This window comes from Mirounga angustirostris, unplaced genomic scaffold (genome assembly GCF_029215605.1).
Source record: "Mirounga angustirostris isolate CCGP_5_RB_7025 unplaced genomic scaffold, mMirAng1.0.hap1 SCAF_14, whole genome shotgun sequence".
Taxonomy (NCBI): Eukaryota; Metazoa; Chordata; class Mammalia; order Carnivora; family Phocidae; genus Mirounga; species Mirounga angustirostris.
In genome coordinates this window covers 14,912,106-14,937,283 of record NW_026991722.1, presented here as the reverse complement: position 1 = coordinate 14,937,283, position 25,178 = coordinate 14,912,106, and the positions used below count along the sequence as shown (strand labels likewise).

The window sequence follows — 25,178 nt, the reverse complement described above, 5'->3', positions numbered from 1 at the left end:
GGAAGGAAGGAGGAAGGAGGAAGGAAGGAAGGAAGGAAGAAAGAAAGAAAAAGAAAGAAAGAAAGAAGGAGGGAGGGAGGGAAGGAGGGAGGGAGGGAGGAAGGAAGGAAGGAAGGAAGGAAGGAAGGAAGGAAGGAAGAAAGAAAGAAAGAAAGAAAAGAAGGAAGAAAAGAAAGAAAGGAAGGAAGGAAGGAAGGAAGGAAGGAAGGAAGGAAGGAGGAAGGAAGGAAGGAAGGAAGGAAGGAAGGAAGGAAGGAAGGAAGAAAGAAAGAAGAAAAGAAAAGAAGGAAGGAAGGAAGGAGGAAGGAAGGAAGGAAGGAAGGAAGGAGGAAGGAAGGAAGGAAGGAAGAAAGGAAAGAAAGAAAGAAAGAAAGAAAGAAAGAAAGAAAGAAAGAAAGAAAGAAAGAAAGGAGAGAAAGAAAGAAAGAAGGAAGGAAGGAAGGAAGAAAAAGAAAGAAAGAAAGAAAGAAAGAAAGAAAGAAAGAAGAAGGAAGGAAAGAAAGAAAGGAAGGAAGAGAAAGAAAGAAAGAAAGAAAGAAAGAAAGGAGAGAAAGAAAGAAGGAAGGAAGGAAGGAAGAAAAAGAAAGAAAGAAAGAAAGAAAGAAAGAAAGAAAGAAAGAAAGAAAGAAAGAAAGAAGAAAGAAGGAAGGAAAGAAAGAAAGGAAGGAAGAGAAAGAAAGAAAGAAAGAAAGAAAGAAAGAAAGAAAGAAAGAAAGAAAGAAAGAAAGAAAGAAAGAAAGAAAGAAAGAAAGAAAGAAAGAAAGAAAGAAAGAAAGAAAGAAAGAAAGAAAGAAAGAAGGAAGGAAGGAAGGAAGGAAGGAAGGAAGGAAGGAAGGAAGGAAGGAAGGAAGGAAGAAAAAGAAGAAGAAAAGAAACCCTGTACCAATGAGCAGTTCCTTCTTTTCCCCTCCCTACGTGCCATCCCCTTAAGCTTCACCCAATCTGGACAAGCACTAAACTCTCCCTCTCTCTCTCTCTATATATATACATGGATATATATATATGTATATCCATATATACATATATACACATATCCATATCATATATATATATATGTATTTGCCTATTCTGGCTATATCATATGACTGTTAACATAAAATAGGTGGCCTTCTGTGTCTGGCTTCTTTCACTTAGCACAATGGTTTCAAGGTTTATCCATGTTGTAGCCTATATCAGTATCGAATTCCATTTTAATGGCTGAATTGTAGAATTCAGCCCACTGTAGAAAAAAGCCACATTTTTAATCTATTCATCAGTTGACAAGCATTTGGGTTGTCTGGACTTTTGGCTATCATGAATAATGCTGCTGTGAATGTTCATGTAGAAGTGTTTGTGTGAACATATGTTTGCATTTACCTTGGGTACATTTCTAAAAGCGGGATTGCTGAATCCTACAGTGACTATATATTTAGCATTTTGAAGAACTGCCAAATTATTTTCAAAAGTGGTTGTACCATTTTACAGTCCTGCCAGCAGTATATGAGGGTTCCAATTTTTCCACATCCTTGCCAACATTTGTTGCTGCCTTTTTAATTACAACCATTCTAGTGGACGTGAAGTGGAATATCACTGGGATTTCAAGTTGCATTTCCCTAATAACTAATGATATTGACCATCTTTTCATGTACTTACTGACCATTTGTATATCTTCTTTGGAGAAATATTTATTCAAATTATTCAAATCATTTGCCCATTTTTAATTGAGTTATTTATCTGTTGATTGTTGAATTTGTAAGAGTTCATTATATATCTTGAATACAAGTCACTTTTGAGATATATAATTTGCAAATATTTTATCCAACTCTGTATATTATCTTTTTGGTTTCTTTATGACATGCTTTGAAGCAGGAAAGTTTTTAATTTTTATGAACTGCCGTTTATCTACATGGTGTCATATGTAAACCTATGTAAAAAAAAATCATTGCCTAATCTAGGGTCACAAAGATTTACTTCTATGTTTTCATCTCAAATTTTTATAGTTTTAATTCTTACATTTTCTTTTTTCTTACATTTTTTTTTTAAGGTAAAATATTTTCTCTTGGGGAAGAGTATCTTTAGTTCTCAACATAGAACATCATTACACATGTTTTCAGTTTAAAATGAAAACCAAATTTACAAATCGCTTCTGGATACTTAAAAATAAACTCTAGGTTGCTTTTCTTTTTGGCAGCACCAGCCTAAACTCTGTGGCTTTGTGATATTTCAGAAACTTCAGGTACCTTACAGTCAGAATTCTGAGAAAGGCCCAGTGCTTCAGAATTCCTGCAGTGGCCAGAATGTTTTTGGCTTCTTCCACATCCCGCAAAGGGCTCTCTCCATATTCTTCCTTCAGCCACTGCCGGTACTGGTGGACTTCATGCTTCTCAAACTCCTGGAGCTGTCTCTGGAAGCCCAGGTTGGGGTTGGCACAGGACCTCCCTGCACGCACAGTGTGCAGGGCATCCTCCCAGCCAAAGTCGGTGATGGTCATGATTTAGGTCTTTGAGTCATTATGAGTTATTTTCTTGTACAGTGTGAAGTAGAGGTCTAATTCCATGCTTTTGCATGTATATATCTAGTTGTCCTGACACCATTTGTAAAAAAGGCTATTCTTTCCCCCACTGAATTTGTGTTAAATTCTTTAAATGTCCCAATAGGGTATAGAAGTGTTACTTCTAGATAGTGCTATTCTACTTCCCTTTATTTTTTTACTGCTATTGTTTTGCATATTATGTCTATATAGGTTATAAACCCAATAATACATTGTTTTAATTATTTATTTACACAATATTATGTCTTTTAAAGAAGTTATGAGGAGAAAGGAGTACACAAATATTTATAGTTAATTTTCTTATTTACCATTTTTGGTCCTTTTTTTCTCCTGTTCAAGTTATCGTCTGGTGTCATTTCCTTATTCCAGTATAGCTTCATTCCCATCCCACTCCATTGTATTACTGTCAAATGTATTAGAGTTGGCTGAGTTTCCTAAATGTGAAATTAAGGTTTTTAAATAAAATGTTATTTATTTATTTTAAAGACTTATTTATTTCAGAGAGAGAGAGAGAAAGAGAGCATGCAGGGGCGAGGGGCAGAGGGAGAGGGAAGAAGAGACTCCCAAGCAGGACTCGACCCCCACCCCAAGCACAGAGCCCAACACGAGGCCCAATCCAACGACCCTGAGATCACGACCCAACTGGAAATCAAGAGTTGGACACTCAACTGACTGAGGCACCCAGAGCCCCCTTAATAAAATTTTTAAAGTTTCCTGCCATTATTCCTTCAAATAACTTTTGTATCTCTTTTTGTCTCTCCTCTGTTTCTGGTATTCCCATTATGTGTATGTTGGTAGTCTTAATGATGTCCCACATTTTTCTGAGTTTCTGTTTATTTTTCTACATTCTTTTTTTTTTTCCTGTTTTTAGATTGTATTATCTTTATAGGCTTGCTGATTCTTTCTTCTATTAGCTTAAATCTACAATGAACTTTTCTAGTGATTTTTTAATTTCAGTTCTTGTACTTCTCAACTCCAGAATATCCATTTGTTTCTTTTTAAAATAATTCTTATGTCTTTATTAATATTCACTATCTGATGAGTCATTTTTATCATATTTGCCTTTAATTCTATAATAGCTGCTTTGAAGTTCTTGCTAAGTCCAACATATGAGCCCCTCAAAGGCAGTTTCTATCACCTGCTTTTTCTTTTCCTACATATGAACCATATTGTTTCTTTTCATGTCTCATAATTTTTATTGAAAACCTGACACTTTAGACACGTAGTACAGCAACTCTGGATCCTGATCAATCTTCTCCTTTTAGACTTCTTGTTCTGGCTACTGTTTGTGTGTTTATGACTTGGCAGGAAAAAATCTGTGAAATCCATTCCTCTGCAGTATGCAGCCTCTTATGTTACAACTCACTATTCTTTCCTTGTTTTTATCTTTTAGCCAGGCTTCCTAAGGTTCTCCTTGGGTCCACATATATCGCTTAGTGGTCTGACTTCTGCTTAATTCTTCTGAGCTAGTTAGGTTCTTGCCTTTTCCCATTGCATGTGTGTGTAGCTTGGAGACTGCTTTTATAATTCAGAGACTTTTTACGATTTTGACTTGTTTTTATCCAGGGACTAGTAGCTTGGAGGTTCTCTCTACAGTCATTTATGTGAGGGCAAGTGTCTTGGGCATGCACACAATATTCTAGATCACTAGAGGTGAGTGTGATTTTATTTTTAAGCCCGGCTTCTTAGAAGTCATCCATGGGTCAGAGTAGCTTATTTTTCAGTCCATGTTTGGTCAGGTTGTTCTTCAGCCCCTTGAGGTAATAAGGCTCAAGGCCCTTTGCTGATGGATCTGTACGTAACTTGGGGAAGGCCTTCAGGTCTACCTCACTTTTCACTTTTATTATTCCTGACTGCAACCTAGCATCTGCACACACCCTTCTGAACCCATGGTGATGCATAATGTCCCAGAGGTATCTTCCTACTCTGGTTCTCTCTGTTAATCTCCTAATTGGTCTGCCCCTTTCCTTGCTGCTACTAGTGTCATGGAGCTAACAAGCCCCTCTTAATTGCTAACCACTGTTTTTTTAAAGTGCCCTTGTGGCATAAGCTTGTCTAAGCTCTGTTCCAAACAAATAAATCAGGCAAAGTTGTGGAGATCTCAGTCCTTATGGCCTGCCTCTTTTCCTGGGGAAAGCGTTGACACTACTGTGACATGCTGGGGTCAGGGAAAGTAGCCGAATTCTCACAGAATGACACCTCCACTCTACAAGTGGTCTGTGTCAGTGGGAGGATAGTAGCTGCTGGTCTTCTCAGCTAATCCCTCCCAGAATGGAACCTCCAATTTATGAGAACTATACTGGGGCAACTGGAGCCCTGTATTCATAACCTCCATGTCTGGGGTGGGCTTTCACCCTACCACTGAGGGCTAGGTGGGTGGCACAAGGAAGCCCAATCTTCTTAGCCATGCCCGTTTGGAATAGAGTTTCCAGAGCATGGAGCTGGGGTGAAGGTGGAGAGATGACTGATATCAGTGGCCTACCCCTCCTAGGATTAAATTGTAGACCCAGACTCGAAATTAGAGAAGAGAGAGTTTCCATCTTCTTGGCCACACACTGCAGGGTAGAGCTGCCGTAACATGGGGAGTTGAGGGAGTAGAACGAAGAATGGGAGCAGGCCTTTGCTCAAAACACAACAGACCTTGACTGTCCGTAGAGATTTATTCATTTTATAAAATAAATATGTCTCCATTTGCTGTATGTCCTTATGACATTTTCCAGAGACTTTAAGTGGTTTTTGTTGTTGTTTAATTATTTGCATGTTAAATGTGCCCACTGAGATCCTCATAGGATCATTCTGACAGTCCTAGTATGCATTATTTTTATGGTCCATAATTGTTATTTTGTTTTTCTCTTTGACAAAATAGTTACATAGGAAAAAAACTGTTTTATTTTTTTAACTTCCAAATGATTGAGGTTTTATTGCTTTACCTTTTAATTTCTCATATTGTTATTAATACTCAGTTCTATTTTATTGTGATTAAAAATAATGGGTTTTTTTCCTGAAATGAATTTTAGGTCTTTTCTGTCATCTAGTGAATAATTATACTTGTTTTATTTGGGGGCATGGGTGGCGATAGGGAATAAAAGTGAGGAACAAGTTGTCCAAGAAAAAAAAAAAAAAGAACATCTAAATTGGAAGATACTCACTGATAAATTAGTCTTTGTGCTGACAGCAGGTTTCATCACAAACTAAATTTAAGAAAATTTCAACAAGGGCTTGGTGTGCTAACAGATCCTAGCCAAGAAGCAGGTCATCCATGAATGACAGAGTCTCAATTTTTTAGAAAATTTATGGCATATTAAATAGTGAGAGATAATTTTCTTTCTACATTATTATTATAACACAGAAGCACAAATCCATGGAAGAGGATCAGAAGAAGGGAAAGATGTGCATTGATATATAGCTTTTTGTACCAGCTTAATTATTACAGCTGATGATTTAAATGTATTTAAACAGGTATGTATTATTATTGTCTTGTAACATACCAAAGAATATTATTGTGCAGTGTGAACTGGTATTAGAATATTCATTATATCAAGGAGGACATTTATATACTATACTATGAAATGCTAAAGAAATAGAGAAAGGTCATTACAATGGTCTTAATAAGCTCATTTTTCTGTAAATACAACTTACCATTCAAGGAAGGAAAAGGAGAAGAAGGAGTCATCTCGTGGAGCACTTGAAAATTGTTTTCTCTTCCGTAATTTTGTGGGTTATGAAACAGCATGGCTTTTCCTGGGTTTAGAATTAGCATGCCCTTCAGAGGAACATGGTGCCAGGAGAAACTGGCACTATTTCCCTCTGACTGTGTATCCAAAGCCTAGTATCCCATGTTACTGTTAAGGATGAAAAATCATTTGAACCAGAAGCTTCACTGGCCAAATTGCCAGGAGAATAATTTTCTTTTCTCTTGAGCCAAACAGAGGCATATCACTGAGAGAAGGGAGGAGGATAACCTGCTAATTGACACAGTGCTCCTGGGTGAGAATGGGGAAGGCTTGATAAGATCTTTAGTTGCTCATCTAAGATATAGCAGAAGAAAATGACTGTCTTTTTGTTTCACAAATCTCAAAATGAGAATCATGAAAGTTGAAGGATTTGCTAAATTAAAATAATGAATGTTGGATGGAAAATATGACATAGACTTGGAAACTTCAGAACCAGGCATAAAGACAGATGTTCAGAGCCTAGGCTCAAGGGATCCAACTATCTTAGTAATTTGCCTTCACCCCTTATTCATAGCATTCTAGAATAACACAACAAAATGTCACCCTTCTATGACTCAGTTTTGTCACCTATAAAATGGAGCATATTAATAGGGTTGTTATAAGGGTTAAAGAAACAGATTTATGTAAATTTCTTTGAACAAGCTAGGACAATGCTATGTACTCAGTGAGTCAGAGTTGTCAACATCAGCATCACCATCACTGCAACACATCATCAGCAACACTAAGACTCCTCCTAACTTGATTAATTAATCTAACATTTAAAATAAAAGGTTTCAAACATGAAGCAAATATCTCCTAATAGAGCTATACCTAGGGATGGAGTTTCAGATTCACACTTAAGCAGAACAATTACTATATCTGTCCAAGATTCCCTCTAAATAATCACCTGGGATCCATTCTCAGTTTAAAATTAAAACACCTACTCTTACAAAATGCCAATGATAAATGAAAATTAAATGTCTCTTAGAATCGAACAGTCCATGGTATATTCAACCTCCCTCATAGGGCATCAAAAGCAAAGAAGGAAGTAGAAAGAGTCCTCATGTTTTGGTTGAGATTTTTTTTTCTCCTTAAGCATAAAATACAACAATAATTAAGGCCTTAAACTACACTTAAAACTATCATCATGCTATACTGTAGAGTTGCCTGCATGTAGAAAGATGATACATCCCACATGATTTTCTTCTTTCCACCAATGCTTGTTCTGGCAAGTATTATACCGTATCTTTCATCATTCTCTAGCACACTCGGGAGAAAACATGGGTGATATATTGAAACTAAATCACAAGTCATATGAACACTGCAAGTTCCAGGAATGCTAAGGAACTCCATGACTTGGTCTTTTTGTCCCAGCATTCCCAGTCTTGGGCTTCCGAGGCTTCGATGTGCAGACCAACTGCATCTTTGTTAAACCCCTGTCAGGACCTTCAGAGTCCAAAGAAGCCAAATAGGAATCCAGGTCTAGTGTATTCCTCCATCTAGGGTTACCTGAGCTAAACTGATTCTGTCATATCCTTTAGGATCTGGGAATGGGACCCACTGAAGGATCTAGCACAAGATAGAGGTGTACAGCTAGAGTATTCTACTGCCTTGGGGTCACTGCACAATTGCAGAGGCTGTGAGCAAGAGGTGAGTATGTTTCCCATGGGCCATATGTGGGACATATAGGAGAGAAAGAGTGAGCATATGGGACCCCGAGTCCTGCTCAGTAGGACCACTAAAAGAAGCCCACAAACAAGAAGCTGGGACAAGCCAAGGGGCTGAGGAAGAAGGGGCAGGTGACTCATATGGAGTGAAGTTGCATCCATGGAGATTAAGAACGTTACAGTTAGAACGTCCCAGGAAGGAACTGATAAAGGTATCATGAAAATGTCCCACCAGACAAAGAAGCCAATCTTGATATCTTAGAACCAGAGAGTGAGAAGATTGCTGAGAACTGCTTCACCAAAATACTTTCCACATTTTCCCCCATCCTCCCCTTCCCATTTGCCAGTCCCAGAGCAGCCCCCTTTTCCACTACAAGTGCCCAACCTGAAACACACACAGCCAAGAGAAGAGAGAAGACCTTGATGCTATGTCAAGTTTGGAGTTTTAAAAAAGAGGAAGGAGGGCGCCTGGGTGGCTCAGTTGGTTAAGCGACTGCCTTCGGCTCAGGTCATGATCCTGGAGTCCTGGGATCGAGTCCCACATCGGGCTCCCTGCTCAGTGGGGAGTCTGCTTCTCCCTCTGGCCCTCCCCCTTCTCATGCTCTCTCTATCTCAATCTCTCTCTCAAATAAATAAATAAAATCTTTAAAAAAATAAAATAAAATAAAAAAGAAGGAATAAAAATTTTAATTAAATAATTGAGCTTATGATTATGACTTAATATTAACCCAGAGCTCTTTGTCACCTACAACTAAGAAGAAAAATCATCAGTCTGTAGGAGCATTCAGTAAGAGGTCAGAGAAGAAAGCCCCACTTGATATTTTAAAGGGGCAGTTAGAGACAAAAATAAAATGGCATTTTGAGTCATGAGTCATATTTGTTCTACAACTAGTCCTACCTAGGTCAATGTGCTAATGTTATTTTTTGTGGAGAGGGGAGTTGTGGGCAGGGCTGGAGCTCCCTACTCCCTAAAGCCCTTCTCTCCCACTTCTCTTTGACCCTGGAACTGCACCATTAACTCCACCTGGTTTTTCAGAGCATAGCTTGTATGGTAGTACTCTGGACAGCTCCACTGACTCTCTTCCCCCTTAATGTGTGTACCTTCTAAAATCTCATCAATGAAATGACATCTGTAAGTCTGTAATTTACAAATATCTAGGTCTTTCTACTAAGTTTAGAAATCTAGTTGTTCACTGCTAATAATCACCTGGATATACCATAAGCATCTCAGTCTCATTATCTCCTCTTAAATTTCCCTTTATAATTTGTGTCACCCAGGTTCTGTGAGTCCTCCTAGAATGTGGAATATACCTTCTCCCTTAATTCTTCCTACCCAAAGCAATCTAGCAATAAATCTTATAAATTTTCTTTTCTAGATGTTCCTGAAATCTATTCTTTCTCTTCCACAACCATATCCACAGTTTGTATTAAGGAATAATCATTCTTTCATAAACTTAAGATACTTCCAATATACCTTCTGTCTTGCTGCCAGGATGAAATGTCTAAGATAAAATGTTCATATCACTTGTGAAATTCCCTACAAGCACCAGTGAACTATTTTAAGTTCTTATCCATTTATAGTGTGCATTGAAATCACCTAGAATCTGGTTCTGATAGCAGATTTCCAAGTTGATTCCCAGTGACTTAGATCTAAGAAGTTTGAGTGATGTCTGCAACGTTGCATGTATAACATTGTCACAGATGATCCTGATGCAAATGTTCTGAGGACCAACTAAGTTTTAGAACAATGTTTTAGATATATATGAATGTGTGCAAGCATGTGCTGGGAATGGGGGGTTGAGACATCCATACTTTGAGATGGGGGGGGTTAAGACATCCATACTTTATCATGTTGCTTTCCCGCATTATCAAATGACTTTACTGAATTAACCCTTTATGACTCAAAGGTCATTTACTTCCTGGAGATGTTACTAATCCCTCCTCAATCTGTTCTGGATAAATCTATCATCAGAATATCTTGTACATCTTTTCATTATGATATTTGCACCTTGTATTATATTATTTATTTACATATCTAGGTTCTAACTAGACTCTGAACTTTTGGAGACAGTAACTCAATTTTATTTATCTAAATATCTGTAGGACCAAGCAAAGTAAATAGTATATGAGACACTAATAACTGTTTATTCAATGAACAAATCAGCAAATGACCTGTGCCATCATGAGGTCTTCTAGATTCAGAATGAGGAAAATTACATTTGGTACTGCTTCTTCTATCTGGATATTCCATTTTAGCATTTTTTTTCCATTTGCTAATTCTCTTGGTCACCAGGTTAAAGTAAAATATGAAGGCATGAGAATATTGCCTATGTGCCAGGAGACCATGGTAAGGTACTGAGATACAGGGAGCCCCTAACAAGATCAATCATTTGGGACAGAAACAGAATGTTAAGTTGAGAATGCATTTGTAACACCGAGCTCACTCACAGAGGAATAAACTCTGGTAAGCTAAGAGGCATAAAGACAGAATCTATTTGTAATCATATGTATATTCATGTTTGGGATTTTATATGGATTAGAGAAGTGTGAGCTGAGAATGGCTAAAATCAGAACTACAGAATAAATGTAAATAAACATCAGGTATATACAAAAATGACTACAGTATATAGTTCCAATATCTATAAGTCTTCTTACTAGATAGCAGGTTAATAAGAAGTGGGCATGGTCAAGAAATTATCATTTCCATTTACTATGTTCTAAAACTACTCTTCTTTTAGAATCTAAGTCTTATTGATCCTTCTCTGGTCATCCACCACTTTATTTCACATGGTTTTGTGCAGGGATAATTGCTTCCTTATGGCAAATTCCTTATTATAGAAAGTTCTTATTCTCTTAGTCATTGCTCAAGCTAAAGATTTTTGGTGTATATTTTTCATTAATTGTATTTTTAAAAGTTTGTATATTATGCTAAGTACCTGCCACCATATACTTTCAGCTCAGTCATGGCATCTTTTCCCATCTACTTTGCCCTGGAACTCACTTCCTTATCTATGTGTTTCTTGCCATAAACCTCTCCATTCATGTCCATGTTCTGTGCTCTACCCACACAATAGAGACAAGAAGTCACATTGTTTTTGTCAGAAAACCTAAATTCCAGATTTATCAGAAATATGGATGCTACGGTAGTTCTCGTAAAAGTCTATTAAATGAGAATTTGATGCCCATTAAATATGTAAACTACAACAGACCAGGCAGATCTACTAATTTGAAGTTTGCCTTTTGAGATTAACTAGTTGACTTAATTGTTTGTACACCATAGCTGAAAGCTGTTAATCACTAAAAGGACTTATGTGTAATTCACTAAAAAACAGGGCACCAGCAACAGGATTTATGGGGACATTACATGACCACAGCTGCCCCTTTTAGAAGTCAAATCTGGCAGTGATGTATAGGTGAGCTCAAAATGAGAAGACCCTAGAGGTCAGAAGACCAGTTCTAACAACCTTCAGCCAGAAAAGATGGCATTGGCCACGGTATCCATGGAGGTGGAATTCGCCAGACACGTGAACCTCTGCCAGTGAGCGTTCTTTGCATAGCACCATTTACAATGGTACATTGAGTCCTCCTACTAGTTATAATGGTTGTGACTTACAGAATCCAGAAAGCCTAACCAAGTGCAGCCTCCATTCTCTCTCTTGCCATGCTTCTAGGATCTCATTTTAGGCTTTTCTTTAGAAGAACGTACTTACAATAATTCCAAATCAGTAGGTAATCCACATGTAAAATAAAACACCTAAACTTGATATCTAAGATGCTTTCTTTTCTAAAAGGGCAAAAAGGAAAACTCCACAGTCTTGTCAGTCCTCTGTTAATGAGCACTGAATTCATAGCTCCAGGTTCTGTAAACCTCATTTAGATGTGGCAGCAACAGCCAGAGCTATAATAAAGGTCTGAAACAGGAACAATAATTAAGAAGGCTCAATGCCAATTCCTTTTCATCTTTAACTGCTGCTTACAGTTCGTACACAACAAATAGTAAAAGGTCATCAGAACTCATTTTATAATGAGTGCATATTTATATTTCCAAATTTTTCATCGATAACAAAGGTAGCAATAATGGGCTGAACAGAATTGGAGTTGGCCATTGGGAACAGAAATAGCCCAGGACAGAAAGTAAAAGTCCAAACAGAGGCCCAGCCTACACTCTGAAAATTCCTTTAGAATCATACCCCACAAGAGGCAGTTCACATATCATTTAGAGGTAATACTCTTAATAGCAGGAATCAGGAGATAATGTTTATATCCCACTGCAGTCACTTTCTAGCTGTGGAAACGAAAAAGTACTTATCCTCCTAGAATCTTGGTTTTCTCATCTACAAAGTGGGAGGAAACATCCAGTAATCTTTGCCCTAGCATTTAGCCCCTGGGATTCTGGGTTCATCAGATGAATTAACTCATATGAAAGTGTTTTAAACTCTCATGCACCATACTATCGGATAGCATATTATTATTACTTAATGCTTCTCAAACTTTCATTTTCTTTCTCATTAAAAAATGATTTTCATTCCATAGTAGGAATCTGAGATTCTTTCTTCAGTAGAGGAGAGGACTTGGACTGATTCATCCATGCCCCTCTTGTAATTAACAAAGAACATCTGTGAAGTCACCTGCATGGGCAGTTACCATTACTAGTCACTCGCAGTTACAGTTACTACTGACTTATTGGTAGAGTTACTAACCACAAAATCAGGGCGGCATTGCTATCACCCTCTCATCCAAATTAATGAAAATGTGGATAGCTTCTATTTTGTAATCAAAACTCTTGTAACCACCTACCATCTCTCACGTGAGCTACCACTTCATCCTTGTGCCTTTTATGGCATTCCCGAGCTGGGATCCAGAGATGTGTTTTCAAGAACTAAGTCAGGGGGTGCTGGGGTGGCTCAGTTGGTTAAGTGTCCGACTCTTGGTTTTGGCTCAGGTCATGATCTCATGGTCGTGAGACCAAGCCCCATGCCAGGTTCTGAGCTCCGTGCAGAGTCTGCTTCAGATTCTCTTTCCCCCTGACCTCGGGCTCACAGGTTCACTCTTTATCTCTCAAATAAATAAATAAAATCTTGGAGGAGCAAGATGGTGGAGGAGTAGGAGACCTAAATTTCATCTGGTCCCAGGAATTCAGCTAGATAGGGATCAAACCATTCTGAACACCTACGAATTCAACAGGAGATCGAAGAAAAGAATAGCAGCAACTCTCTGAACAGAAAAGCGACCACTTTCTGGAAGGTAGGGCATTTGGAGGAGGGAATCCGAGGCAATATTCAGGAGGATAGACAGCAGGGGAGGGGGCCTCTGACAGCCACTACTGGCAAGTGATAGAGCAGCGGAGACAAAATCAGAACTTTTAGAAGTCGGCTCTGCTGAGGGACATCGCTCCAGTGGCTAAGCGGGGCGTGGAACTCTCACTGGGACAGTGTGGTCTCAGGACCCTCAGGGTCACAGAAAGACTGGGGATGCCTGAGTGCGGCCGAGCTCTCAGGTATCAGAGCAGGGAAGCTGGCTGCAAAGACTGAGCTGAGGAGTGGGCTCTCAGCTCAGGGTTGCCATAAACTGTGATCCGTGGCAGAGCTGGGCCACTGCTCTTCCAGCAGGGACCCAACAAGCGGCAGATCCGGGGAGACTCCCCTTCCTCCCCCGGGAGGAGTGGCGCGGGAGCACACCACAGCGATCTGCTGGGTTTGGAGACTCCAAGCGGGGTCCTATGCCAGAAATAGAAATGCTTGGTCACAGGCCAGGTGAGCATGGAGTGTGGCCGGAGACCAGGGAGACAGGAGTGATTGACTGCTTTTTGCTGGGGGCACACTGAGGAGTGGGGCCTTGAGTTCTCAGCTCCTCCGGGGCAGAGATTGGGAGGCCGCCATTTTCACTCTTGTCCTCCAAAGCTGTACAGAAAGCTTGCAGGGAAAAAAACCTCCCAAGAGCAAACCCGAGCAGATTACTTAGCCCTGACAGGCAAGGACGGGGCAATTCTGCCTCCTGCGAAGACATTTGAGAACCACGTCAAGAGGCCCCTCCCCCAGAAGATCAGCAAGACCAGCCAGCCAAGACCAAGTTTACTGATCAATGAGAACGGCAGAACTCCAGCGCTAGGGGAATACTTCACATAGAATTCATGGCTCTTTTCCCATGATTCTTTAGCCTTTCAAAGTTAATTTTTTTTTAACTTTCTTTTTCTTTTTTTTTTTTTGAATTTTTCTTCTTCCCTTTTTCAACCAACATCTTATCAATCCCTTTTTTAAAAAAAATCTTTTTTATTTTTCATTTTTAGAGTCATATTCTATCCCTTCATAGTAGTTAACCTTATTTTTGGTGTATATATATATATATATATATATATATATATATAAGTTGTTCTCTCTTTAAAATTTTGGGATACAGTTTCTTCTAACAGACCAAAATATACCCTAACTCTCGAGTGTATGGCTTATTCTAGTCTCCTGCCTGATCACATTCTCTCCCCCTTTTTTTTTAATCCTCTTCTTTCTTTTTTCAACCAACTTCTTACCAATTCCTTTTATAAAATCTTTTATAATTTTCATCTTTACAGTCATATTCCATCCCTTCATCGTATTTACCCTTAGTTTTGTACATGTGTAAGTTTTCTTTCTTTAAAATTTTGGGAGGCACTTTCTTCTAACAGACCAAAATACGCCCAAAATCTAGTGTGTGGCACTGATCTATGCACCAGCCTGATCATATTTGATCATATTCTGTTTTTTTGTTTTTATCTTTTTGTTTTTTTTTTTTTTTCTTTCTTTCCCTTTCTTTTCCCCCAGCTTCAGGTGTCTTCTGATTTGTTTAGTGTATATTTTTCTGGGGTCGTTGTTACCCTGTTACCATTCTGTTCTCTCATTCATCTATTCTCCTCTGGACAAAATGACAAGACAGAAAAAATCACCTCAAAAAAAAGAACAAGAGGCAGTACTGACTGCCAGGGACCTAATCAATACGGACACTAGTAAGATGTCAGAACTAGAGTTCAGAATGACGATTTTAAAGATACTAGCTGGGCTTGAAAAAAGCATGGAAGATATTAGAGAAACTCTTTCTGGAGAAATAAAAGAACTAAAATCTAACCAATTCGAAATCAAAAAGGCTATTAATGAGATGCAATCAAAAATGGAGGCTCTAACTGCTAGGATAAGTGAGGCAGAAGAGAGAATCAGTGATATAGAAGACCAAATGATGGAAAATAAGAAGCTGAGAAAAAGAGAGATAAACAACTACTGGATCACGAGGGCAGAATTCGAGAGATAGTGAAAACATAAGATGAAACAATGTTAGAATAATTGGGATCCCAGAAGAAGAAGAAAGAGAGAGAGGGGCAGAAGGTATATTAGAGCAAATTATAGAAGAGAAATTCCCTAATTTGGGGAAGGAAACAGGCATCAAAATCCAAGAGGCACAGAGAACCCCCCTCAAAATCAATAAAAATAGGTCAACACCCCAACACCTAATAGTAAAACTTATGAGTCTCAGAGACAAAGAGAAAATCCTGAAAGCAGCTTGGGACAAGAGATCTGTAACCTACAATGGTAGAAACATTAGATTGGCAACAGACCTATCCACAGAGACCTGGCAGGCCAGAAAGGACTGGCATGATATATTCAGAGCACTAAATGAGAAAAATATGCAGCCAAGAATACTATATCCAGCTAGGCTGTCATTGAAAATAGAAGGAGAGATAAAAAGCTTCCAGGACAAACAAAAACTAAAGGAATTTGCAAACACAAAACCAGCCCTACAAGAAATATTGAAAGGGGTCCTCTAACCAAAGAGAGAGCCTAAATGTAACACAGACCAGAAAGGAACACAGACAATATACAGTAATAGTCACCTTACAGGCAATACACTGGCACTAAATTCATATCTTTCAATAGTTACCCTGAATGTAAATGGTCTAAATGGCCCAATCAAAAGACACAGGCTATCAGATTGGATAAAAAAAAAAAAACAAGACACATCGATATGCTGTCTGCAAGAGACTCATTTTAGACCCAAAGACACCCCCAGATTGAAAGTGAGGGGGTGGAAAACCATTTACCATGCTAATGGACATCAAAAGAAAGCTGGGGTGACAATCCTTATATCAGACAAATTAGATTTTAAAGCAAAGACTATAGTAAGAGATGAGGAAGGTCACATATCATACTTAAAGGCTCGATCCAACAAGAAGATCTAACAATTGTAAATATCTATGTCCCTAACATGGGAGCAGCCAATTATATAAGCCAGTTAATAACAAAAGCAAAGAAACACATCATCAACAATACAATAATAGTGGAGGATTTTAACACCTCCCTCACTGAACTGGACAGATCATCTAAGCAAAAGATCAACAAGGAAATAAAGACTTTAAATGACACACTCGACCAAATGGACTTCACAGATATATCCAGAACATTCCATCCCAAAGCAACAGAATACACATTCTTCTCTAGTGCCCATTGAACATTCTCCAAAATAGATCACATCCTAGGGCACAAATCAGGTCTCAACCAGTACCAAAGGATTGAGATCATTCCCTGCATATTTTCAGACCACAATGCTTTGAAACTAGAACTCAATCACAAGAGGAAAGTGGGAAAGAATTCAAATACATGGAGGCTAAAGAGCATCCTACTAAAGAATGAATAGGTCAACCAGGAAATTAAAGAAGAATTTAAAAAATTCATGGATGGGTGCCTGGGTGGCTCAGTTGGTTAAGCGACTGCCTTCAGCTCAGGTCATGATCCCAGGGTCCTGGGATCGAGTCCCGCATCCGGCTCCCTGCTCTGCGGGGAGCCTGCTTCTCCCTCTCCCACTCCCATTGCTTGTGTTCCCTCTTTCTCTGTGTCTCTCTCTGTCAAATAAATAAATAAATAAAATCTTTAAAAAAAAATTCATGGAAATAAATGAAATTGAAAACACAACTGTTCAAAATCTTTGGGATGCAGCAAAGGGAGTCCTAAGAGGAAAGTATATAGTAATACAAGCCTTTCTCAAGAAACAAGAAAGGTCTCAAATACACAATCTAACCCTACACCTATAGGAGCTGGAGAAAGAACAGCAAATAAAACCTAAACCCAGCAGGAGAAGAGAAATAATAAAGATCAGAGCAGAGATCAATGAAATAGAAACCAAAAGAACAGTAGAACAGATCAACGAAACTAAGAGCTGGTTCTTTGAAAGAATTAACAAGATCGATAAACTCCTGGCCAGACTTATCAAAAAAAAAGGAGAAATGATCCAAATAAATAAAATCATGAATGAAAGAGGAGAGATCACAACTAACACCAAAGAAATACAAACAATTATAAGAACATATGATGAGCAACTATATGCCAGCAAATTAGATAACCTGGAAGAAATGGATGCATTCCTAGAGATGTATAAACTACCAAAACTGAATCAGGAAGAAACAGAAACCTGAACAGACCTATAACCACTAAGGAAATTGAAGTAGTAATCAAAAATCTCCCAACAAACAAAAGCTCAGGGCCAGATGGCTTCCCAGGCGAATTCTACCAAACATTTCAAGAATTAATACCTATTCTTCTGAAACTGTTCCAAAAAACAGAAATGGAAGGAAAACTTCCAAACTCATATTATGAGGCCACCACTACCTCGATCCCAAAACCAGACAAAGACCCCATCAAAAAGGAGAATTATAGACCAATATCCTTGATGAACATGGATGCAAAAATTCTCACCAAAATACTAGCCAATAGGATCCAACAGTACATTAAAAGGATTATTCACCATGACCAAGTGGGATTTATCCCTGGGCTGTAAGGTTGGTTCAACATCCGCAAATCAATCAATGTGATACAATACGTTAATAAAAGAAAGAACAAGAACCAAATGATCCTCTCAATAGATGCAGAAAAAGCATTTGACAAAGTACAGCATCCTTTCTTGATCAAAACTCTTCAGAGTATAGGGATAGAGGGTACATACCTCAATAAAATAAAAGCCATCTATGAAAAACCCACAGCAAATATCATTCTCAATGGGGAAAAACTGAGAGCTTTCCCCCTAAGGTCAGGAACATGGCAGGGATGTCCACTATCACCACTTCTATTCAAAATAGTATTAGAAGTCCTAGCCACAGCAATTAGACAACAAAAAGAAATAAAAGACATCCAAATCAGCAAAGAAGAAGTAAAACTCTCACTCTTTGCAGGTGATATGATACTATATGTAGAAATATACAAAATGCTAGAACTCATACAGGAATTCAGTAAAGTGGCAGGATATAAAATCAATGCACAGATGTCAGTGCCATTCCTATCCACCAACAACAAGACAGAAGAAAGAGAAATTAAGGAGTCGATCCCATTTACAATTGCACCCAAAACCATAAGATACCTAGAAATAAATCTAACCAAAGAGGCAAAGAATCTGTACTCATAAAATACTCATGAAAGAAACTGAGGAAGACACAAAGAAATGGAAAAACGTTTCATGCTCATAGATTGGAAGAACAAATATTGTGAAGATGTCAATGCTACCTAGAGCAATCTACACATTCAATGTAATCCCTATCAAAATACCATCAGCTTTTTTCAAAGAAGTGGAACAAATAATCCTAAAATTTGTATGGAACCAGAAAAGACCCCAAATAGCCAGAGGAATGTTGAAAAAGAAAAGCAAAGCTGGCGGCATCACAATTCCAGACTTCAAGCTCTATTACAAAGCTGTCATCATCAAGACAGTATGGTACTGGCACAAAATCAGACACATAGATCAAGGGAAAAGAATAGGGAAGAGCCCAGAAATGGACCCTCAACTCTATGGTCAACTAATCTTCGACAAAGCAGGAAAGAATGTCCAATGGAACAAAGACAGTGTCTTCAACAAATGGTGTTGGGAAAATTGGACAGCCATATGCAGAAGAATAAAAGTGGACCATTTCCTTACACCACACACAAAAGTAGACTCAAAATGGTTGAAAGACCTAAATGTGAGACAGGAGTCCATCAAAATCCTAGAGGAGAACACAGGCAGCAACCTCTTCAACCTCAGCCACACCAACTTCTTCCTAGAAACATCGCCAAAGGCAAGGGAAGCAAGGACAAAAATGAACTCTTGGGACTTCATCAAGATAAGAAGCTTTTGCACAGCAAAACGAACAGTCAACAAAACCAAAAGACAACCGACAGAATGGGAGAAGATATTTGCCAATGACATATCAGGTAAAGGGCTAGTATCCAAAATCTATAAAGAACTTATCAAATGCAACACCCAAAGAACAAAGGATCCAATCAAGAAATGGGCAGAAGACATAAACAGACATTTTTCCAAAGAAGACATCCAAATGGCCAACAGACACATGAAAAAGTACTCAACATCGCTCGGCATCAGGGAAATCCAGATCAAAACCTCAATGAGATACCAACTCACACCAGTCAGAATGGCTAAAATTAACACGTCAGGAAACGAGAGATGTTGGCGGGGATGTGGAGAAAGAGGAACCCTCCTACACTGTTGGTGGGAATGCAAGCTGGTGCAGCCACTCTGGAAAACAGTATGGAGGTTCCTCAAAAAGCTGAAAATACAGCTACCCTACGGCCCAGCAATTGCACTACTGGGTATTTACCCCAAAGATACAAATGTAGGGATCCAAAGGGGTACGTGCACCCCAATGTTTATAGCAGCAAAGTCCACAATAGCCAAACTATGGAAAGAGCCAAGATGTCCACTGACAGATGAATGGATAAAGAAGATGTGGTGTATATATACAATGGAATATTATGCAGCCATCAAAAGGAATGAAATCTTGCCATTTACAGTGAAGTGGATGGAACTGGAGGGTATTATGCTGAGTGAAATAAGTCAATCAGAGAAAGACATGTGTCATATGACCTCACTGATATGAGGAATTCTTAATCTCAGGAAACAAACTGAGGGTTGCTGGAGTGGTGGGGGGTGGGAGGGATGGGGCGGCTGGGTGATAGACATTGGGGAGGGTATGTGCTATGGTGAGAGCTGTGAACTGTGTAAGACTGTTGAATCACAGACCTGTACCTCTGAAACAAATACATTATATGTTAAAAAAAAAAAAAAAGAAAAAGAAGAAGATAGCAGGAAGGGAAGAATGAAGGTGGGAAAATCGGAGGGGGAGACGAACCATGAGAGACGATGGACTCTGAGAAACAAACTGAGGATTCTAGAGGGGAGGGGGATGGGGGGATGGGTTAGCCTGGTGATCGGTATTAAAGAAGGCACATAATGAATGGAGCACTGGGTACCTGTCAGGTTGTGCAGGTATCATCTCATTTAAAAACCGGAAAAATCCTAGGAGGTATGCATCTTACAGAAAGAACGGAAGTGACTTTCTTTAGTCAGTGAGTGGCAGCACCTGGACTGAGATGTGACCGATATTAAAGACAGCGGTTTCGACCATGCTGAGAAATGCCCTTGTGTGTAGAGAAGCATCCGTATCATGCCGTGAAACTGCATGTGATCCTCCCATACTGTAAAATGGAGATCTGCTTTTGAATCTCTAGACATGTATGCATGAATTATACTAAGTTCTCTCAGCATTTGTGAATAGCGATGGCTGGAAAGTGGTCCCATTAGGTCAAGAAATGGGCAGGCCACAAATAAAATCACGCCCCATGCTCCCAAAGGACAGTTTTAGTTCCCTAAGTGTAATGTTTCTAGGTTAAAAATAAGTTTTCATTTCATTTTGATACCACAAATAGCAATGAATGAAAAATTGCCTCCCCAAAATGTTCTTACTATAATTACATTATTTTAGGAAGGAACTGTATGTTTCCCCTGATACAGAGGTGTATTTTCTTACTTTGTAGTGGAAATCTTAACAAAAATATTATAAAATTCTGGCTTTAAAGAAAGGAGGTAAGATTTCCCCAAGGGCCCCTAAACTTGCCTTATGGTTGTTTTATTTGGTCCTGGAAACTTCTGGATTTTCTACTTCTCAGTTGCTCTGTTAACATGCACATTTGGCTCACTCCCACTACAGAAGCTGCTGAGCCTCTGGAAGGCAAGCATCTGGTATAATAAGGATGTGTGGCGAGGTTCAGTCCCATTGCCCAACTGCCACCGATATGTTTTCACAGCCATGGGACTCGCCATTAAAGTGGATGCTGATGGGGTTATCAAGAGAGGGTTTGACAGAAACGACAATTTTTAAAACTGTCTCACTGAAGTAAAACACCAGAAAGTGCACATACCATAAAGTACAGCCTAATGGATGTTTCATAAAGTGAACAGACCTATGTGACTAGAATCCAGGCCAAGAAACAGAACTTGACCTGCACCTCTTGTAAACACCCCCTTGTAAACTCTTCCAGGCTCCTCCACCCTTCAAGAGTCACTATTCTGATTTCTCACATCTTGGATTCGTTTTTGCCTTTTTGAACTTTATATATAACATATATTCTCTCGTACTCTCCTATTGTGTGTGAGATTAATCCGTGCACTAGTGCATATAGATGTGGTTCAGAATCCTGGGTTCTTAAAAGGACAAAAAAAAAAAAAAAGAAGGAGATAGCAGGAAGGGAAGAATGAATGGGGGGAAATCGGAGGGGGAGACGAACCATGAGAGATGATGGACTCTGAAAAACAAACTGAGGGTTCTAGAGGGGAGGGGGCTGGGAGGATGGGTTAGCCTGGCGATGGGTATTAAAGAGGGCACGTTCTACATGGAGCACTGGGTGTTATGCACAAACAATGAATCATGGAACACTTCATCTAGAACTAATGATGTAATGTATGGGGATTAACATAACAATAATTTTTTTTTTTAAAAAAAGCTTAATATCTCACCCTGAAAATGAGGATTCTACTGATGATGCATTTTAGTGTCATAACTCAGTTGGTCATTTTCAGTCAAGAGAAATCTATACCATTTCCCCCTCCCATTATAGATTAGTAACTTCTGCTGACCTGAAACAAGAGTATTCTTTTCAAGGTATGCTAAGATTTTTGACACGTGGTATCCCCTAAAAATTCATATGTTGAAATCCTAACCCTCAATGTGATGGTATTAGAAGGTATAGACTTGGAGATGACTAGGTTGTGAGGATAGAGCCTTCCGGAATGGGATTCGTTCCTTATAAAAGAGACCTCAAGGAGCTCCCCTAGCCCTTCCACCATGTGAGGATGCAGCACGAAGACGCCCATCTGCAAACTAGGGAGCAGGCCCTTACCAAGAACTGACCATGTAGACACCCCCAATCTTGAACTTCCAGCCTCCAGAACTGTGAGAAATACATTTCTGTTGTATATAAGCCACCTTGTCTATGGTATTCTGTTAGAGAAGCCTGAACTAAGACAATGGTAAAAGATGTCCTTGGGCCTATATTCTTATCTTTCACTCTCCTAGAAAGCCCCTGACAAGAAAAAATATATGGACCAAATATTGGCCTTTACTAGAGATGTCGCTAATATTTTTCTATTTTCAAGAGTTGCTAAAAACGAAATGTGTGCAATTTCCCCTTAAATGTCAATAATCTTCACGCCACAAATGGAAATACTGTGTTTTCTCTCAGCCTCATTGTAAGTCATTTGTTAATGTGTAAATCTGAAGTCCTTTGAGGGTATCAGAAATGCATATTATGCCCCTGAGTGACCCATTTCTACATATGGATCTCTGTTTGAGCTAAAATGTACCAGGGATCAGGGCAGAAGCAACATACTCAACTAGGGCATGTTGTAGTGATTTCACAGCTGCAGATGCTCAAGAGCACAAATTATTCCAGCTAAGGCTGGCATTAATCTAATCTCAAAATCCTTGCTTCGGTTCAGCCTATTTACAAAAGCATCACAATTCCAAGATTTGCTTTTAGCCAATTTGCCCCACTTAGTGAAAAACCATGTCTCTTTTTGGGGGATCTGTTCCACCTGAAATTCAGAAGTCATGCTCATCTAAAGACCTTCATTTTGGAAGGTTCTAAGCCTATCTGCAGCTTTACAAACATATGCAAAGGATTTGAGCAGCTCTTTCAACTAGGTTTAAGCTGTATTTTGGAAATAAATGTAGAAGCCTTCACAAATGTTCACTGTCCCTTGATACAAACAAGTGAAAAATGACTGTTCTTTGAAGTCAAGTGATATTTTGATGTAGATTTTCACTCTGACTTGTAGGAAACAGACCTTGGCAATACAAAAGAGGTTGCATTTACATACTGCTTCCAGCAAATTCTTGAGAATGAAAAATCACCACAAGAATATAAAACATGCAGACCACAGACCTATCATAAGCACTGCAATCAAACTGACTGTTCAGCAATCCATATAGAAGTAAAATATGCATAATGCATTTCAGAGAGAGATCTTTGGTCATGCCTCCAAACGGCCAAATGAACCAAACTGCTTGACATTTTCCATACATACTCCACTCCAATGTCTTTTCCAATGCTTCTTCCTCGAGCTCCATTTTTTTTCTCCCTCTTCTCTAGGAGTCTATATCCTACCCATAATTTAAGGACTATCTCATATTCCACATACTTCCTCTGAGTCTCACTAAATGATCACATTATTAAACAATCTTACTTCTCAATAATTATAACAATAACTGCGATGGTCTGAATGTTTATGTCCCCTCAAAATTCCTATGTTGAAATCCAAATGCCCACCATGATGGTATTAGGAAGTGGGGCCTCTGGGAGGTACTTAGGTCATAAAATGGAGACTCCAGGAATGGGATTAATGATCTTATAAAAGGGACACCCCACAGAGCTCTCTAGCACCTTCTGCCATGTGAGGATACAAGGAAAAGTCTGAAACCAGGAAGAGGATCCTCACCCAACCATGCCGGCATTCTGATCTTGGACTTCCAGCCTCCAGAAATGTAAAATGTAGATTTCTGTGGTTTATAAGCTACCCAGTTTGTAGAATTTTGGTAGCAGCCCAAATGGGCTAAGACAATAACTAAAACAACAGCACTAACAACAGAAGTTTCCTTGTTTTGGGGGCTGGTTTTTTGTGTGGTTTTTTTTGAGCTTTTTGTATGTCTGGAATTTTCTTTGTCATTTATAGTAATCCTCACAATGTCCTAAAACAGAGTTTATGATCCTTATGTTATAGGAAAGGAAAGTGAAGCCATGAAAGGTTAAGTAACTTGCCTTAGGTCACACAGCAAGTATACAGCAGAATATAGTTCTTCCCGACTCCAAAGCCCACAGTCTTTCTCTCGTGCTGCACTGACTCTGTATAGAAAATGTCTGAACAAGGAGGCAAGGTCTCAAGCTGTACCTGGGTAAGGCCCTTATTAAATTGGAAACATCAAGCAGATTTGGCCCCTTTAATCTTCTTTTAAAAAAGAAATATTGCAAATTGCACACAGTTACTGCATTAACCAAAGAGTTTAAATTATAATATATTACAAATATAGCATATAAGTAGATGCTTCATGTTGTCCATCAATTCTTTTTTTTTTTTTTAATTTAGAACAACAGAAATTTATTCATAGTTCTGGGAGATAGAAATCAGAAATCAAGGTACATGCAGTCCAGCTCCAACTGAAGAAAATAGAGAAGAATCTGTCCCACGCCTCTTCCTTAATTTTGGCTTATAGATGACCACTGTCTCCCTGTGTCTCTTCATATTGTCTTCTCTCTGTGCAGTTCTACCTGTGTTGAAATATTTGCTTTTTATATGGACAACACTCATATTGATTTTTTTTTATTTTATTTATTTATTTGACAGAGAGAGACAGCGAGAGAGGGAACACAAGCAGGGGGAGTGGGAGAGGGAGAAGGAGGTTCCCCACTGAGCAGGGAGCCGGATGCAGGGCTCGATCCCAGGACCCGGGGATCATGACCTGAGCTGAAGGCAGACGCTTAACGACTGAGCCACCCAGGTGCCCCAACAGTCATATTGATTTAAGGCTCACTCTAATGACTTCATCTGAACTGTCCATCAGTTCTTAATCATGCAGGAAATTATCTGAGCAGTTTTTCAATACTGCTATATTTATTGTCTTCTCCAGTTCCTCTCTTGGCCCTTCTTGCCATGTGTGTATATGTGTGAATACGTGTGTGCGATTTTTTTTTTTCTACAATGGCTTAACGTCTAATAATTTTAATTTTTATCGGGGATTTGGTTTCCGTTGTGAAATACCTTATAGTACAGAACAAGAGTTCTGTTATCCCTTTCCATCAATCTCTCTTCACTGTGTCCACATATTTCCCTCTATTCTCCTGCACATTTTTCTATTCATTTTTCTCTGGGAGAAAGAAAGAGGCACTTCTGCTGCTGCTTCCACTGTTCTTGATGCCTCTGATATATCTTTACATC

The 25,178-nt window shown here is 39.0% G+C and overlaps 1 protein-coding gene across 1 annotated transcript; it reads right to left on the bottom strand.

The window, feature by feature from the left end:
• Positions 1 to 2,036: 2,036 nt before the first annotated feature.
• Positions 2,037 to 2,470, bottom strand: LOC135362522 (dual specificity protein phosphatase 22-like). Its single transcript, XM_064577931.1, has one exon. It carries the CDS (start codon positions 2,468 to 2,470, stop codon positions 2,147 to 2,149), a length of 324 nt encoding a protein of 107 aa, XP_064434001.1. The 3' UTR covers positions 2,037 to 2,146.
• Between the last annotated feature and the right edge of the window lie 22,708 nt (positions 2,471 to 25,178).